This window comes from Solanum stenotomum, chromosome 1 (assembly GCF_019186545.1).
Source record: "Solanum stenotomum isolate F172 chromosome 1, ASM1918654v1, whole genome shotgun sequence".
In the NCBI taxonomy this organism is placed as follows: Eukaryota; Viridiplantae; Streptophyta; class Magnoliopsida; order Solanales; family Solanaceae; genus Solanum; species Solanum stenotomum.
Window position 1 is genome coordinate 14,764,267 of NC_064282.1, and position 18,448 is coordinate 14,782,714.

Genomic DNA, 18,448 nt, shown 5'->3' on the forward strand with positions numbered 1-18,448 from the left:
TACCCAAATTAATCGAGAAAATAGCCTGATAAACATTTTATAAGATTAATGGATCCGGTGATGTTGAATTCATCAAATAAAAATTCTGAATTTATATTTGTCTCGTAGTTGAGAAATCGAATTATTTTATTATCCAATATAGAAATGTTAGTCGTAATTTGCATGTGGAATTTCCCTATCCAAAGTATTCTTGCTTCCCCACCTTCTGCGTCATGGGCCTCTTTCTCTCAATTGCACAACAACTTGTCTCCATGAATCGATAAAAATCTTTCACTTAGCAAATAAATATAATTATTTATTTTTATCGATCGATCAAATGTGTAACGTAAACTTGGGCTAGATAAATTTTAGTGTCTTGATAACAGCTAGATAATTACTCACTTAGATACATTAACAATTCAAACTCAAATCAGGTGGTTGTTAATAATTGAGGTGTCAAAAGGGACAGATAATCTAAAGTCCAGCTCCATTTAAAATTTAAATTGATAACTATTTGAACAACTAATATAAAATTTTAAAATCTTTTATTTATTATATTTATGTAGAAATACTTATCTATTAATTCTGATTAATTAAATAAGCTGATGTTAGATGGGGAAAAAAAAGTTGAATAAAAAGGAGGTGGCACATGGGTTTGCAAACAAAAAAGTTTGATAGACCCCACAATATGGCTGGTTCCTCACTATCTCTATGCTCACTTCTTATAAAATAAAAATAAATTTCTATTTATAGATAGTATGAAAAATATTTATAAAATTGGGTCATTTATACGATAATTACAAGTAATTTTTATAATATGGATTAACTTAATATCTATAAAACCAGTTATCTTGCTATAATAATTATATTCTTTTATACTACTATTCTATTTCGATTTATTTTTACTTTTTCAATATTGACTTGACACATTCCTTAGGAAGCAACGTATATAATGACAATTTTACTATATTAATCTTTAAATATAATAAATTCAATGACTATATTTAATAAGAGTAAATTACGAATTAAGTGGCATATTATACGTTGATTTTTTAGATTGGACAAGTAAATCTGGATGGATGGAGTAATATACATATATTAAATTTTTAATAAAACAAAAACAAAAAGAATAAAAAATCCTACAAACTAACTATATAAACCTCCACAAGTGTGAGCCAGCATTTATCAGTTGTTTGTTTGCAAGATAATTACATTTTTTTTCTCTCTTGAGTAAGAAAAGGTGGGGGGAGATTAGTTATACTTATGGCTTTTGTAGTTTCAATGTTGTTGGCTATCTTTGCCATGGCTTTTTTCACTGTTCAAGCTCAAGAATTTGCTCCTGCTCCTGCCCCTACTAGTGATGGTTTGTTCTCTATCCCCACCTTTCTCTTTTCGTTCGATCGATCTCTATTTTTTGAGTTTCTTTTACGCTGTCTATGTATATAATTTAAATCCTTTGGAGTAATATATGTGGTGATGGTAATTTGCAGGAATATCTGTAGATCAAGGGATTGCATATGTGTTGATGCTGGTGGCTTTAGTTCTAACATATCTCATCCATCCTATGGATGCTTCTTCCTACAACTTCTTCTAAATTTAGTGTCAGTTATAACCTTTAAATTATGTTGCTTTTTTGGGAAAATGGTTGTAATCATTCTTCATATGGATTTAATTGGTTAATCCATTCATGTTTAATTTAATTTCTAGTAAATGGTTATATATTTAGTTGTCTTTTTCTCATTTCTCCTATTGTCAATATTTCAAGTGTTCTTTTGAGATATGAAAGAAATGCATCATAACACACTAATTAATACAACTAAAAGAACATATGAACTCAAGAGAAATGGAAGTGAGAAGAAAATGAGAAGCCACTTAAGAGTAGCAATCTATTGCTTTTTCACGAGAGAATCCTTTGGAAACGATGTTTCTACCTTCACGAAGGTAAGGATAAGGATTGCGTACACTCTATCCTCCCTACATCCCACTTGTGAAATTTCACCAGGTATGTTGTGTTGCACGTCTCATTTTGTGCACTAGTGTAACGCATCTCCTTGAGTTTTTGCAAGCAACCCCAAGTACATTCTCCCTCCAGGAAATTTCCTACGACTGATTTTATATCCTACTTCCACTCAACACATATTCCTAGTTTATTGTGTTTACTGTCTCAAGTTTCTGAAATACACAAAGAGTACAGTACAGTTGCTTTATTCTTTTTATGAATCTGTATGTACGACAATAGTTACTGTCGTAGGACAATGGTTTTGAATTTACAAAGGCATAACTGGCTGCCTATTTATTAATCAGACATACAGCGTCATCACTAGAGAAACTTCTCCACTAGCTTGATTAGCCTCGCTGGCAAAATTGGCCAAGAAGGAAGTACCCTGTGATGAGCCAAATTGCTGCAACTGTCGGGTCTTCAGGAGATTACATTTCATCGAATATCATCCATTAGATCTTCAGCTTCTTATTGGTAGAAATTATGCTAGTATCACTAGCCTCATTGGTTTGGAAGATAGATCACAATGCTATAGATCAGCACCTTCGCTCTGCCGATGCATATGCCTATGGCTCAAACAATATTTTACCACCTCGTAGAAGGAAACAACAATCCCAACTGAAGGTCCAGCTCGGGCAACTCGAGGGCCAACTCCAGCGAAGAACCCCTTAAATCCCCCATCCCTGGTTCATGAGAACAATAATTAGCACAGGACACAGCACCAAAGAACTATAAGAAAATGGTCTACAAACTTTTTAAACACTTAGTTTGAACAAATAGCAAGATGCTGATTTCAGGGAGACACAAGGGTATTCCAAGGTCCATCTTGTACTTTAGACTTTGCTAGAAATGGCCAAGTGTGAAAGGAGTTCGAGAATCAGTTTACTTTCTATAAGGGCTAAAATCACTTATTTTGGCTTTTTTTTATCAAATGGAACAAATGTGTGTATCTGCGCTATGCATTATTTTTATTCATTTAGAACCTATTAAGCACCCAGATAAAATAGAATTATTTTCTCAGCAGCATGAATGAATCACTGTCTTACAATAAAAGAATAAATCGAGACAGACAAGATGACGAAACAGATACTCCAGAACATCCAGTTGATCAATTGGATTCATCATTCTCAAATGGAAAGCAAGGAAGACAAGGAGCTACTTCGTCTCCGCTGGATCTGTTTCTGGGAGTAAATGGCGAAGTGTTTTATCGGTAAAGTCATTACTTAACGGGACCTCAAACACTTCGAGCGAAATCATCTCTTAGGAATCGAGGCTCCTACAAACATTCCATCCTCAATTTTCTTCCCCTCATACCCCTTCCAAAAAGAATACATCATCCATACATCTATCTTATCGTACTTAATTGGAAGAGAAAAAAAACTATCTAATCGGCAATTGGCACACTAAAGAAAAGGATTAGTTTGTGAAAACCAAAATAAATCAATCAACTCATGAGAGCTCATCACTGAGCTACTGTATATCTTTACTCAACTAGATCAAAACATATTGCAGTATCTGAAAAAGATAGGGGGCAGGAAGGGGAGACGGGGTTGCAGCCGAAAATTAAGAAATAAAATGAAGTCAAGTACCTCCATATCTCAACCAATGTTTGTCTTGTGGTCATCCTCAGTGCTCGTTCAGGATCATTCTGACATGACAAATTAAAATTTCATTAAAACAACAACAAAAAAGAGGGAAATAATAATAACTAGTGTTTCCAAAGCAAGAAAGTTCATGGGGCTTGAAGTGAAAAAAATGAGAAGTAAAGTCATTCTAGAGAATTGACGTTCCAAATCATAATGCAAAACTACTTAATGGAGGATTCACCGCAAAATACTAACTTGACTCATGATTGTCAAGATTATAGTCTACTTCTCCACATCCACCATGCTTCTTTAAGTTAATAAAAATAACAGACAATCAGGTTCTCGAAAGCTGTAGCCTTGTCCCATGTCCAATTCCAGTGGAAACTCTTACAGCTTGTTTGGATTGTGGTTAAATATTGTTTTATAATGCATCGTATTATATAGTACTATATTGGTTTGATGAATACAATGTTTGGATAGATTATATCGTTTTCCATCGTCACATAATGCCATGCATCACAGTAATCTTAAGGATAAACCTAAAGAAAAGTAGGATACGGGGTAGAGTTTATTATAAAAAAAGATAGGGTAAAAATAAAATACAATTATTAAATAATAAGCAAAGACAAAATGAGGAAAAGAAATAAGGTTACAACGCGATCACACCAAATCACTCGTTACATTCGTCATTATGTAACAATGAATTTAACAATACCAAACAAATAAATTTTAAGTACCAATCAAAATAACAATTGAATTATACAATACAATAGGTAACAACCATCCAAATAAGTTGTAAGCTAATACGTCCATATCAAACTCATCAAACAGACTGCCATATCAACAAACAACGGAAACAAAAGGTTGGGAGTAACTAGAAATCTGGGTTGAGAAGTTAAAAGCATATCAGCACCACCAGGACACAGAAATATCTTTTCAGTAAAATGAGTGTTGACAAACTCATTCGCCACGAAATTTGATGTTCTTAACTTTCTGTGTTAAGTTTAGAACTACATCACCACAGAAATACCTTTTCATTTTGCTCATACTTACTTTTCCTTGAACAGAATGATGGAATCGCAAGTCATCCCCTACTGGGAAGCATTAGAATACTGGATTATCTAGAATTATGTGACAGAATAAATGGTAGATCAAAAAGAAATGCATATTTGGGGAGAGATTGTGAACTCAACAAGTAATTCTGCGAGTTGAACCAAAGAGCTCATGATTTGGTGCCTGGAAACAAATCATCTACTTCCAAATGTGACATTAGAAGAGTTCTTTGTAGTTAACTCTTATTGTAAGTTTTTAGTTGTTCATCCTCAGAGTACTAACTCATGGCCTTGGAGGAACATATGGAGATAAAAGTCACCATTGACAGTGGCTTGCTTTGTGTGGCTAGTTGCCATAAAAGCATGTTGACACAGGACAGAGGTTTGCAGCTCTGTAATAGGTTCCATCTTTGTGGGAAAAATTCAGAAACCATCAACCATTGTTTTTGCACTGCCCTATTGTTTTACAACTATGGAACTTATTTCCGAATAAGCTCGGATAACAATGGACAATGCCTGAAGAAACATTTGATTTGATGAGAAGGTGGTATAGAAGGGAGTTGTCAAAAGAACAACAAATGGACGATGGTGGAGAACTATCCAAGCTACTATTTGGAAAGAGAGAAATGCATGATGCTTTAAAGATACAGCTAGCTCTATTGAAACGATAAAGAACAACTGTATACTTTTGTTTTCTTTTTGGTGTAAAGAGAATCTGATTAATGATGCAGACACTCGGTTAGACATATTTGACTCCATGCTGATTTGATGTGAAACTGGATCTTTTTGTAAATATTCAAGCACAATTTGTGCTGCATTTATAGCACTTACATTTTTCTCGAAGAAAAGTTCTTTGTATTTAACTGCACTGAGCAAACAGAAGTTCTTTGTATTTGATATAGTTCCCAACTAGAGGTTTCATCAATGTAAACCAATGCCTAAGGCAAAAAGTACTACATGATCATTTTCACTTCAAAAACATGTTTGATCCAACCCAAAACTTATCAACTGATTGAGGTTAAGCACAATTTGTTATTGGATCCAGGAAAGCAAGAATTATGCACTCACACTCCACAGCCAAACTAGGAGAAATTTATTTAGGTGTGTGCACTATCAAGCAGAAATTTCTCAATATTCAGTATTTGACATCAGTAAATTACTAAGAGGTCCAACTACTCATGTGATCCAAGAAAACTTTCACAATGGATAATCTCTTTTCTGTTAGTTGTTTCTTGTAGGAATTGTTTAGGTGAATAAAAATGGGAGAAGACCAACCTCTATTTGTCTCCTAGTTCTTGCAACATCTAAGGGACATGTAGCAGAAGCTGCAAGAATTCCTGCAACAAATCCAGCAGAGAAGTTTGCACCAAAGACAGTCGTCGCACTTGCTTCATCTCCCACCATGCCTAGTAGCTTCCTCCTAACCTTCACAAAAGTAGCAAGAGTTCTATTAAATTAAACAGTGTGGGTGAAGGAATAGGACGAAGTTATGGGCTATAAGCACTTACTGGCTCAAGAGTAGACCAGCAAATTGCAGAGAAAGGAACATCACGAGCTAGTTGTGCCCCCAGACCGGTCCAGAGGAGGCGGTAGGTTTGCATTGCTAGTTGGTGGGAAAGTAATAAACCACAATGTGTTAGCATAGCATTAAAATCAAAAGGCACAAGATCTGGAGCACTAAAACTTCCATAATGGATTACTCAAAGAAATTGAATGCCTATGCCATATGCTGTTAGTAACACTTTTAGCAGATTCATTCTGTGTCTCTAGCAAGTAATACTAGAGAACAGTTAGTTAATTATGATGGGATTTAACCTGTATTTCCTTTGCCAGAAGTAAGCTAATTTGGAAGGATCTAGTATTTCTAAGCAAAAATCAAACAAGGACAAGATAACTCGGAGAAAACATCCTCACTGAAGCATTTTTGGTATGTTCAATTTCCCCATAAATTACAAAGAAATGAGGTCTTTTAAATAATTATTTTACAAGGAAATCCTGCACTTCAATGGGAATACCAAGGAAGAGACAAAAGCTCAACCTTGTGTCTGAAAGAACATAAGACAGCAGTACAACATAACTATGTGCAGCCAACTAAAGTAAGGTTGATGAAGAAGTATTTACAATTTTGATAGCTGTTTACACTATTGACTGGAGAAACGACCCCAACTAACGTCTTCCACACTCCTGGGGGCTTCACACCATTTTTTGTGTCTTTGAAGGCCTATCACAAATGAAGTCATAGGAAGAAGTAAAATTTAGCAGAAAAGTAAGACAGATATTGTCCGAAACATAGATAACATCATAACATGATAAACCCAAACACCTAACGAGGTGGTGCTGCTCTCTCTGAAAAGTAAATTAACAATATCTAGTAAATTCCAAGCACCCTGGATATAACAATGATAAAGACAAACATCAATAACAAGAAACTTAACATTTTAAACTACCAATGTGACAACCCTTTAAAGAACAGCCCTTAACTGTCCCAACAGTGGAACTGGAACAAGATTTCTATCTTCACCTTTTAGCTTTAACCATACCTAGCCACTAATTCACAACACCGAGAGCTAAGAAACATCTAGAAAGAATTTAAACCGTTATCCAGGAAAACATTTTTAAAAAACTGGAAAAAGGTTATTATCTCCTGGGGCATATAGACGCATACCCAAAATATGTGATGTACTTTGATCTGATGAATGTGAATTCAAATATTTACACATCTGGAAAATGTAGAATTTACATATTCATCTATAGTTCTACCTACGAGATCAACTGTAATACTCAAACATCTCCTAGCAACAAGAAATTCCTTTAGCAGTACTAAGCAATGGTGTAATGTCGATCTGCATCAAGAAGATAGTCAGATTTACCTGCATACGTGTTCTTGCAAGCTCAACTGGATAGCAAGTGATGCAAGCAATGGAACGTGCTAAGGATCCTGCTACCAAGGGGACATATGGTGTAGCAATTGGTATATTACGTAATGTATACTCTTCCACAGAGTTGCGGAAAATGTCATAAAGAGGCAAATATATCGCCACCTACAAAAGGGAACGAAACACTTAGTAAGAACTATTACGAAACAGAACAGCTGATAAAACAATTGCACATAACTGCATGCTTCAATATTTAATAACCAGATAAAACTGAAAAAACAAATGCATTTCTAAATTGAGACTTACAGAAGGGATTGCCAATGTTAGACTTGCATTAGTGCCTCTCCACAGTCTGGTAAATCCTTCCTGTACAAGTTACCTGGGTTAAATAGATGACACAGTTGACTTTACTTTCACAGAGCCAATGAAATGCAGAAACTCCCTACTTTGCAGGCTCAATGGTTTTTATTTCTTTTCTTTGTTGATCTGATAATACTGCATAACTTCACAACAACTATGACATTCATATCAGCTTCCAACCTATAACATCAACACTCAACTTTTTTTTGAGAGGGGAGGGGGGAAGAAGGTAGTGACAGACTGACAGTAAACCCAAGCAAAGGTCACTCTATTTACAGAATTATCATCTTTTACATGACCACCACATATAAAATTCATAGATGTTCATAATGAGAAGAGAGTTGTCTCTCATGCTCAAGAAAAAGGAACTAGAATTTTCAATTTGAAATATTTTTGCAGCCTGACTACAAAAATCATCCTCAAGACTTTCTTACATGACTATTTCATGATGAATGTTCATGTTATAGTATTCATAGCATTGAGTGCATTTCAGATAAACACTCGCATTTCCAAAGCAGAAGATCTCAAACTACATCAGAGAGACAGAACTACATTACTTCCCACAGAAAGTAACTAACCTGACGTATTACTTTATAAAAGACATCAAGCGTTCCTTTATATCGAAAACTATCTGGAGAACATGTTGGTTCAGCACCAAGAACAGCACGAGTGCCTGAGGAGTTGTACTTCACACCTGTCAGCACCTAAACAAGATAGCAGGGCCAAAATTATATGCTGAAGAACTTAACTTGGTCCTTGCAACTTTAGATTGATAATGTAGGTAAAACTGAAAACATCTCGTGCACAAGATCTCGGATAGAACATGAAACACATATAGCTTCCACAATCAAAACATCATTTTCGCCTCAGGGTTTAACAGGTTGAAGCCGCATGAAAAGTAAGCAAAACGAAAAATTGGTAGTTAAATGTTGGGAACCTACTGTATTAGAATTAAGATGTCCCAAATTACACAGGCTGTCATAAGGTACACCAGCAGCCTGAGCTTGCAACCTTGTCTGCAAAACAGGGAAAAAGATGTCATTAAAATGTAAACAACCTGAGAGAAGTGAAATGACAAGGAATTAAATAATCCTCAAACATTATCAACTCAAGATTAACAGTTTTAATCTTATAAGGTGCTCAACAGATTATCCTCTGCATTAATCCGTGTTTAAGCATTAAGTTTAGCAATGTGATCAGTTGAACACATAAATAAATACAAATAAAAATCCTTACAATAAACCAAAATAGTATAGGGGTTTAGTTTAAATGCTTACATATCAAGCAATCAATCAAACACCACTCCTCAATATCCCAATTTGATTCAAAGAACAATATGGGTTTAATTTATTAAGGATAAATAATTAAAAGGGGGAAAAGTAACCTTGGCAACATCAAGAGGGTTGACGAGTATGGCGGAGAGAACAGCAGCACCGGCGGCGGAAATTGCCCCTTCTCCGAATCCCAAATTGACATCTGTAAAGTTGCCGGAATGTGAAGGCGAGTCCCCACCAGAAACGGCACCGTTTTTGTCAAATTCAACGGTGGTTCTTGTTGCAGTAGCTGCCCCAATCCATGAAGACAACCCTTGTTTTGTCGATGATGATCCAACCATCAATTTTCGTTTTTGCGTATTAAAATTAATGCAAATTTCTAGGGTTTTTTTGCGATTCTTCGAGATGGAAAATATGATTTATTATTATTTTTGTAATTAATATTTGCATGGAAAAACTGAATTGAGAAGCAAAATGAATTCGTGGCGTGGACAAAAGGGCGCCAACCAAACAAGAATGGCGGCTGTTTGTACAAACGGAATCTTACTATTCCCAATTATTTGGGGAAAATGTATATTACTAGTTTTATCATATGTTTTTAAGGAAAAAAAAGATTTTGTAATTTTGTGGTATAATAAATTTATATAAGATCTTATTAATGTATGGATTATGCTATGTAAAAGGAAACTCAAGTGATAATGTGCAATATTATTTATTAACTATAATATTTTATTAAAAAAATAATAAATTTGTATAAATATTGAGTATGAGTAAATTGACAAAATTTAATAATTAACAAATATAATAGATATAATAAGGTTCTATAGCTATAGTTTCAATAATTGTGTTTTATAGCTATAGTTTCGTTTGCTATGGAGGCTACAATCATATATTTTTGCTTGTTTGTATATTGACAAGCAAAATATACAAATATGGTAAGTATATACAAATTTTGTATTTATACATTTAAAAAAATTTCAGAACTTCGTTTGTATATTTCGTTTGTCAATATACAAACAGGGTAATTTATTATGAATTTTTCATAAAACGTATACAAATAGCTAGGGTAAACATATAAAAATTCTGGATTTATACAATTAGAAATCGAATTATACAATTCTGAATTTATACAAATCTAACAAATTATACAAATTATGCTAATAGCAAAATTGGGTAAAACTGTAACTGCAAATTAAAATTTGGAAAAATTACTTAAATACACAACACTTCTTTACCTATTCTCAATATTTCCCTACTCTTTCATTAAAATACAAAAATCCCTTATTTTCCCCCAATTCAACTTAACCGTATACTTTATTAGTTTAAGTATCCGCCCGTTATTAATTAAAGTATCCGCGATGCTATATTATGCATCCGCCCGTTAATTAAGTATCTGTGCTGCTAACAACTTAATAATTTAAGTATCCGTCCGTTATTAATTAAAGTATCCGCACTGCTATATTATGCATCCGCCCGTTAATTAAGTATCTGTGTTGCTAACAACTTAATAATTTAAGTATCCGCCCGTTATTAATAAAAGTATATGCGCTGCTATATTAAGTATCCACACTGCTATATTATGTATCCGAAAAACACTAAAAAAAGGATTTTTGGTAATTAATGAAAGAGTAGGGAAAGGAAGTAATTTCTTTCTTATACTATGTCATTTGCCTAATTTTTACTTAAAATTTCCCTAAACAATAGTTATAGCATTTAATATAGCGTAAATGTTTGTTATTGTGCACAACTTTTCCTAGAATTATTCATATGACGTACCATGTACGTGTATATAAATATCATTTGAAGTACCGCTGCTTTTAAATAAAATTGGACATTGTATTAGACTATTAGCTTTAATTTAACGACAAATTTAGCTTCAATATGTCAAAGCAAAATAAAGAATCACTTCCTCTTGTGTCTACCAAAGATGTTTTTTTATCGCAGACAATTAGGAATTACTTTTGATAAGAAAAATTGTGTTCTGGCTTGTAATAGTAATTCAGATATTATTTTTGATAATGCTATTGATTTGATGGATATAATGTGCTATGGGCGGATCTAGGTCAAAATTTAATTTAATAAATATATATACATGTGTAGACACATCTTGAAATAAGTTAAAGATTTACTGTAGTGGTTAAGGGATTGCAAAATTTGTTGGAGATTGTGTGTTCTATTCTTGATAGCAAAATTTACTCTTGGCTCCGCCACTAAATCGCACCATATTTTTTGGTACGATGCTTATAATTAATATATAGATATATAAATGTCCCCTTTAACCAAAAGAAAAAACGTAAAATGTCTCATCAATCATTTTATTTAAAGTATGAATATCTCTTTGCTTTTGCTTCTTTGTTTCATATTTTTCTTGTTTTGTTTAAGGTATTTTGTGACCGTTTGGAATTAATGCAAGGTAGGGTACTTTGTTGCTCGAGTGGTCTGCATCTGCTGTTTTTAACTTAAATCATTTTGTTTGCCTTTCTTTTATTTTTATTTTCATTTTCCTTTTTCATGTGGTGTTATATTCCTTGACAGACAAGTTTAATTTGCAGTTTATCAACGACTTAGCTGTTGACTGCCCCCACATGCATTAATTCACCTTCCAATATATTGCATGCAAAATTATATCACCAACTGGCAAGTCGGATACCCTTCATCAAAAAATTATGTTATGTATATAAAAAAATTATATAAATATAGGTTAAAAAAAAATCATATGTATATATTAAATTTTAAGCACCTTTAATAAAATTTCTGACTTCATTATTGACAAATAAATAACTCCATTTTGAAAGAGAAGTTTTAAAATGAAATTCTGAGTAAAAGCCAAATTAGTACTTACATCACGGAATATCTAATCAAATAAATAAAATGTATTAATAAAAACTTTTCATAAAATTTCTTATAAATTAATTTAAATTAGAAATAAATTCAAAATTTTAATGAAATGATCATGAACTAATCTAATAAATAAGAAGATCAATAATCAACTTAAACTTAAAAAGGAATTGACAAACTTATATTTTTTACTACTAGCTAATTTTATCCCCTCTGCTCACATATCACATTAAAATAAAATATTAGGCATGACCCATATGGGGATGTCAGTATCCAAAGTATATTGTCCGGGAGATATATATGGGCCTCAAAACATGCATTAGTGTGAATACGCATAATTATGTTACACTTGTCGGCTATAGGAGTGTCGGCTCCTTTACCCACCTATCACTAACTGTATAACTAGGTGTTTTAGACATTTCATATGAAATCGTGAGATAAAATTAACGTTTGAATATGTGACTTCATGGTAATTACATTTCATAATTCTTTAAAAATTATGATTGGAAATTTCAAATATAAAAATTGACCTATAAATTTATATTTTATAAAAATAACCTCGCATATATATCTACTTACACCTGGAATAATTATAATATTGGGATCACATCGAATAAATCAATTGAATGAGTCTATTTTAACCGATAAGAAAATGAAGTAAGTTTGGTTTAATTTAACCTAAAATCAACTCAATTATAAAACAAAAAATATGCAAAAATTATATAGGGTGATCATTGACCAAAGAACCAACTACCGATGCGGAAACTCAACAATTATAATGAATAAGTTTTGTGTATATATGTTTAGTGCCGAAAATTTTACTCCTCAGTACAATTAACTTTAATTTGTTATATATAGCACACTACTTACCATTTGTTTTAGATTTCAATCAATGAAACAAAGTTACCTTTCATTGATGACATTAATAGTCAGAGCGATTGGTTGAATAGAGACGAAAGTTGGCCATACTGATTCATAAGTTTTGTACTATATAAAAAGATTATATCGTGACAAATTAAATTCTCAAAACTAGAGGTGTGACACTACTAAAAAATCATTATTTTCCTATTAAATTTTTATTGAAAGTGATTATTTTCACAAATATTTTGATTGAATATGTGGAGGGGGAATAGTAGTGATTTAGAAAGTTTTTTATTATTTCAGTAAGAATCTATTTTTTGCCATATATTTTTCCAATAAGCTGACTCAATAGAAAAATTATATTTTATAGCACAAATTTCTTAGTGATTGGAAAAACCTTTTGTATGATGAGGGGTCCAATCTACTATCTGTAGCATGCTGCACTAGCTAGCTTGTTTACAGCAGCAAAATACAAATATTTTGGTATGACATTAAATTGATCATCCACTATAGGTTGCTTCTCGATCAGTATAATTAGCTTTTGGACCAGTGTAAAATTAAAGATGAGTTTTAATTTTTACTACAGCTGTTTTCATTCAACTTTAATGCTTTTAAACAGTAGTTTTAATTGGAAGTATGAATAAGAACAGCTATAGCAGTTGTGACAGTATACATATAGCAACCTACAAGAATCACAACTCAGACACCGACAAACATTTCAAACCATACGTTATTTACTCTAATTTTTATGACCAGACAGCCCCCTACACATGCACACACATAATTAATACGATCCGTCCATTTCATTTTACTTGATCATTATAGTAAAAAAAGTATATTTCATTATACGTGTCTATTTTAACAAATCAAGGAAATAACCCGTTATAAAGTCTTACTTATGTTTTAAATTGATATTTACTTTGTACTATTATTTTTAAACAGCTTATAATGTGTAAGAGCTGTTAAATAGTTTCATTTTTTTTCTTTTATGTACTTTTAAGTATGACAGAATTATTGACTTAACCTGATAAAGACAGACATCTTTATTGGTCTTTTTACCTTAATTAGCAGAAAGAAAATTTTCTTGCATTTTCCTTAATTAGCATAAAGTCAAAATATAATTACTTTCAAATATTAAAATCATTAAAAACTTTAGTGCTTAAAGTTATAATGGTTGTAAAGTATGTTTACATGACAGAAAGAGCGTTCATTAACATAATATTTTTTTTAAATAGACCATTAGGACTCACCCAAGACATTATACATTGATACTACTAATTGTATACGTTTTATTTGGAATTATTTTTATGCACGCGTTCTCATTACTGGAAAAAGATATACTACTATACTTTATATAAATAAATAAGTATAATAAAGTGAGGCCATTATAGGAGGTACGTAATTTGTGCAGTAATTGCTCCCTACTCGAAAGGTTCCTATAATCCGCTAACTTGCACAATTAATATAAAAATTCTTTACACTAGCACGGTATATAACTTAAACACAATAATAAGTGGCCATCGACCCATGTTTCAACAATTTTTTTAAAAAAATAGTTTTTAATTTCAAAGTAAAAAAATGATTCTATGTGAAAAATTACCCATATCTCTTGTGAAACGAGTGTATGGTATATGCATGAAAATAACTTGCAATTACTAAGAGGAAATATGGCTATTTTGGCCAAAATTCTAGGAAGTCAAAAAGTTTTTTTTTTTTTCTCTGTTTTGGGAGTGCTATTTTAGAGAGTTGTGGAGTTTGAAAAAACTTACTAAAAATATAAAATAAGTAATAACAAAAGATGAAAAATAAAAAGGAATTTTCACCAAAAACAAAAGTTATTTTCAAATTTTAACTTGATAAATTACGGCTCTTATATTGATATAGTTTTTCAAATAATAAGCTAAACACATATTGTTATAGAAAACAACATCTCTATCGCTTAAAAATAGTAATTAGGTGTTATACCAATTATCTTCTCTACATCTCATTCGTGAAATTATACTCAATAATTATGATTAATCATAAAATAAATCAATTTTGAAAATTTACCAGAACATGCTTATAATTGTAAAATGGACTTGAAAGTGTATGACCTACTAGAAATAAAAGCAACGCACGGCAAAGTTATTGCAGTTTCCCATTTGCTGGCCTATACGGATTAATAAAAACTATTTTGACCATATCATTTTCATAACAGTATAATATTTTCTCCATTTCATATTAATTGTCAATCGTCTGCTTTACATGCTTAAAAATATATATTTATAATCTAAAAAGATATTTTTATTAATTTAACTTTTAATAATTTTAATTCTTTTTAAAAATGTTAAATAACATGAACAACTAATATGAGACTTAGAGTAGAATTTATTAGGTGTATTATACAATGCATTCATTGAATTCGCCCCAGAAAATCGATTTTTGTGGGACCAATAATAAGTTAAAAACCTCATATTACGTCCTTTTCCTCATATATATAAACTCAATCTTTGTTTTTCGGGAAATTAGCATTTTAGTCCCTCAAATATTGGAAAATTATTATATTAGTGCTTGTAATTTTTGGTTGAATATATATGTAACTTTCAATTAATTAATATCAGCATTCTGTATCCCTCCTTATGTATGTTTACAAATTTAACGAATTACTTCATAAAAGTTGTTTAATTCATGTATTGGTATGGATTGTTATATACATCTAATGATCTTTTTGTCAGTTTCATATCGTTATTTTTATTAAAAATCATTTCTCTACCTCACTAAAATAAGATAAAGTTTATATATGTCTAATTCTGTTCGTATTTCACTTATAATGCTATTTTGAGTATTGCTATTGACTATTGTTGTACATAATTACTTTGTTGGCATAATCTTTAAAGAGTAATGGACAGGCTGCAGGAACCAAATAAACCCCTAAACGTGAAGGACAAGTTGGATTTTCAAAAACAATCTTAGCTAAATATGACTTCCAATCATATTTCATTACTGTTATAACATATAACAAACTCATTTTTTTATCTCTAACTAAAAAAATTATATCTTAAATTAATTACTCTTTTTAGATATATTAGTATTCTTAATTTTGAATCTTAGTTATTTTTATGTAAAAGAAAGTACGGATACAATGGAGTACTAGTATTTTACTAAATAATCTATTTTTCTCATATTTTTTTACTTTAAATTTAAACTTAAAAAGGACAAATTAAAAAAAAAAAAAAAAAAACAGAAACGCAAAAGAGGAAGAGAGAAGCAATTGGGCGTCAAAGTCAAAATTAGAAAGTCCTAAAAATGCATGAAAAACTGCAAATGCAGGTGACAAAGGCTGCACAAGAGACCATTTGTTCACAGTGCTACAGTGAAAAAGCCAAACACAGGCTCAACCACAGTCCACAAAGTGGCACATTTATAACTTTATTGGCAACCAGAAAAAGAAAAGAAAAAAAGTTCATTAGCAATATTTACAAAAAGAATTTAAGTACACTCTTACTCTACATTATTTCAACTTAAAAATCTGAAGTTTGTCTTCATTAGATAAACTATTCTCGAATTCAGTGGCGGAACTAAAAATTCAACAAAGAAAGTCTAATTATCTTATGTATTTACGTATTGTTTTGTAAGATCTCTTATTAAAATTTGATTTTCAATCGTCGCCATCTTGAAATGTTCAATTTTAGAACATGTATGAATATGATCATTAGAAAGTTGTCTTATATAACCCCACACGCCCATAACAAAACAAAAAAAAGGTACAATCACAATAGACTTTATACTATTACTAGTCTTTTATTATTCATTAACACCAAAAGAATCGAAAGATCTCAAAATTATAAATAATGAGATTTCGTTTCACCTAATTCATCACTTGGCGTTTAATATATTTAGTTTACCGAATCTAAGTCAAAAATTAACTTTAGTATCAACGGTGGATCCAACAATGATCTTCCCAGTTCAACATTAAATTTAACATAGGTCAATATTCACATAAAAAAAACGTAAACAAACAAACAACGATTTATAAATAATAATATAACATATAAAAATACCACTAGATTCTTAAATAACTTAACCACACACTACTATTTTTGACACGATTGACGAAGACTAAACATAAAATTACTACGAAGACCAAAAAGAAGAAAAAAAATTGAACTAAAATCATAGTTATGCACCAAGAATTTCCACTAAAAACTTTCCTTTCATTTTCTTGGAAAGAAAGCTTTTTTTAGAAAAAAAAAAACTTGAAATGTAAAAAATAATATATTTACTTTGATTGTTTCTCCATAGCCATCATCAACAAACATCTTGGAAAAAATCATTTGCCCACTTACAAGTCTCCAAATCTTCATCCAACATTCTATTTCCATGAATACTTAACACTTCTGGTAATAATCCCATTCCATCGCTAAAACCTGGTAATAATACATCATCCATCAATGGAGAAGGTGACCGAAAATCGAAGAAATCCTTAAGGAAACTCTGATCCATTAATGGCAAATTATCATCAAACATAAATCCATTTTGATCGATTTCCATTTTTTTGCTCTCATCATTCATTTCCTGATTGGTAATTTTAGCATCAGGCGCAGCCGCAGCCGCAGCCGCAGCAGCATCATTAATATTATTATGATTGTTGTTCTGCCTCAAAACTGAGGTGGGAGAACAGAGGTTTTCACATTCCCCTGTAGAATCATAATCCGATACTGAAGTGATTATATTTTCCTTTTCCTTTTCCAAAGGCGTCTCAATAAAATTAATGATAGCATCAGCTCCGCGCAATTGAATAGCGGCTATATTATATTTCCTAGCAGCTTCTTCAGCCGTCTCAAAAGTACCTAACCAAACCCTTGTCTTTTTCACCGGATCTCGAATCTCCGCAGACCATTTTCCCCATGGCCTCTGTCTAACACCGCGAAACTTTTTAACATTCTCATCTCTCTTCAAATCGATCACCTTCTTCTTCTTTTTCGAAATCAACGATTTCCTCACATCTATGGCGGCTACTCTCTTCTCAAATTTAATCTCTGTAACGTATTTTTTCACTCGATTCCTCTCGTCGTCATCGTCGTCGCTTGAAGAATCAGTAGCATCACAATCAGTATAACAAATCCGAACAATTCTAGGAGTCAACCTGTTCTGATCATACTTAGTAGTGATAGTTTTGTGGACTTTCATTTTTTGTGAAGTTTTTGTTTCCATTTTTTTATCATGGGAGAGAGTGAAGAAGAAGAAGTAGTGAGTTTATATGAGAAATTAAAGAGAGAAAAAAGGAAGAACGAGTTTTGATGAGTTTAACGACTAGTCAATGAGTGTTGTAGAGAGAGTGAGAGAGAGAAGAGGGAAATATATGGAACAGAATGAAAGAGATTATATGGGAAGAAGATTTCACTTTTGAGTCATTAGTCAAAATTATACACACTATTTTTTCTCATCTTTTTCGAATTTTCATCCTAATCTTTTTTAATTTAATAATTAATTACTTTCCAGAAAAAAATATCTTTGACTAATTAATAATGTAATTTCCTTTATTCCTTATGCTTACTTTAGTTTGAGATAAAAGATGTTTTTTTTGAGATTGGATGGTATTATATTCGTTCTATTGTAGACCTTATTCGTATTTTAGAGGTAA

General features: G+C 31.8%; 3 protein-coding genes across 3 annotated transcripts; 1 reads left to right on the top strand and 2 right to left on the bottom strand.

Annotated features, from left to right (window-relative positions):
• The first annotated feature begins 1,042 nt into the window (after positions 1–1,042).
• LOC125850795 (arabinogalactan protein 16) lies at positions 1,043–1,679 on the top strand. The gene is made up of 2 exons (XM_049530637.1): positions 1,043–1,342; positions 1,470–1,679. Exons 1-2 carry the CDS (start codon positions 1,243–1,245, stop codon positions 1,571–1,573), a joined length of 204 nt encoding a protein of 67 aa, XP_049386594.1. The 5' UTR covers positions 1,043–1,242; the 3' UTR covers positions 1,574–1,679.
• Positions 1,680–2,391: 712 nt separating this feature from the next.
• Positions 2,392–9,621, bottom strand: LOC125850510 (mitochondrial carrier protein MTM1-like). The gene is made up of 10 exons (XM_049530371.1): positions 9,237–9,621; positions 8,794–8,868; positions 8,431–8,556; positions 7,799–7,858; positions 7,487–7,657; positions 6,738–6,837; positions 6,125–6,219; positions 5,892–6,041; positions 3,568–3,626; positions 2,392–2,661 (listed from the first exon to the last, which is right to left on the bottom strand). Exons 1-10 carry the CDS (start codon positions 9,465–9,467, stop codon positions 2,508–2,510), a joined length of 1,221 nt encoding a protein of 406 aa, XP_049386328.1. The 5' UTR covers positions 9,468–9,621; the 3' UTR covers positions 2,392–2,507.
• Positions 9,622–16,843: 7,222 nt separating this feature from the next.
• On the bottom strand, positions 16,844–18,196 carry LOC125850601 (pathogenesis-related genes transcriptional activator PTI6-like). The gene has a single exon (XM_049530470.1). The coding sequence runs from the start codon at positions 18,016–18,018 to the stop codon at positions 17,113–17,115; it is 906 nt and encodes a 301-aa protein (XP_049386427.1). The 5' UTR covers positions 18,019–18,196; the 3' UTR covers positions 16,844–17,112.
• Between the last annotated feature and the right edge of the window lie 252 nt (positions 18,197–18,448).

Excerpts from the sequence above, each read along its gene's own strand:
- LOC125850795 (XM_049530637.1), top strand. The coding sequence starts at position 1,243 with ATGGCTTTTGTAGTTTCAATGTTGTTGGCTATCTTTGCCATGGCTTTT. Across the intron at positions 1,343-1,469 it reads TCCTGCCCCTACTAGTGATG|GAATATCTGTAGATCAAGGG; the intron begins GTTTGTTCTCTA and ends GGTAATTTGCAG.
- LOC125850510 (XM_049530371.1), bottom strand. The coding sequence starts at position 9,467 with ATGGTTGGATCATCATCGACAAAACAAGGGTTGTCTTCATGGATTGGG. Across the intron at positions 8,557-8,793 it reads GACATCTTAATTCTAATACA|GTGCTGACAGGTGTGAAGTA; the intron begins GTAGGTTCCCAA and ends TATCTTGTTTAG. Across the intron at positions 6,838-7,486 it reads TTGCAAGAACACGTATGCAG|GCCTTCAAAGACACAAAAAA; the intron begins GTAAATCTGACT and ends CATTTGTGATAG.
- LOC125850601 (XM_049530470.1), bottom strand. The coding sequence starts at position 18,018 with ATGGAAACAAAAACTTCACAAAAAATGAAAGTCCACAAAACTATCACT.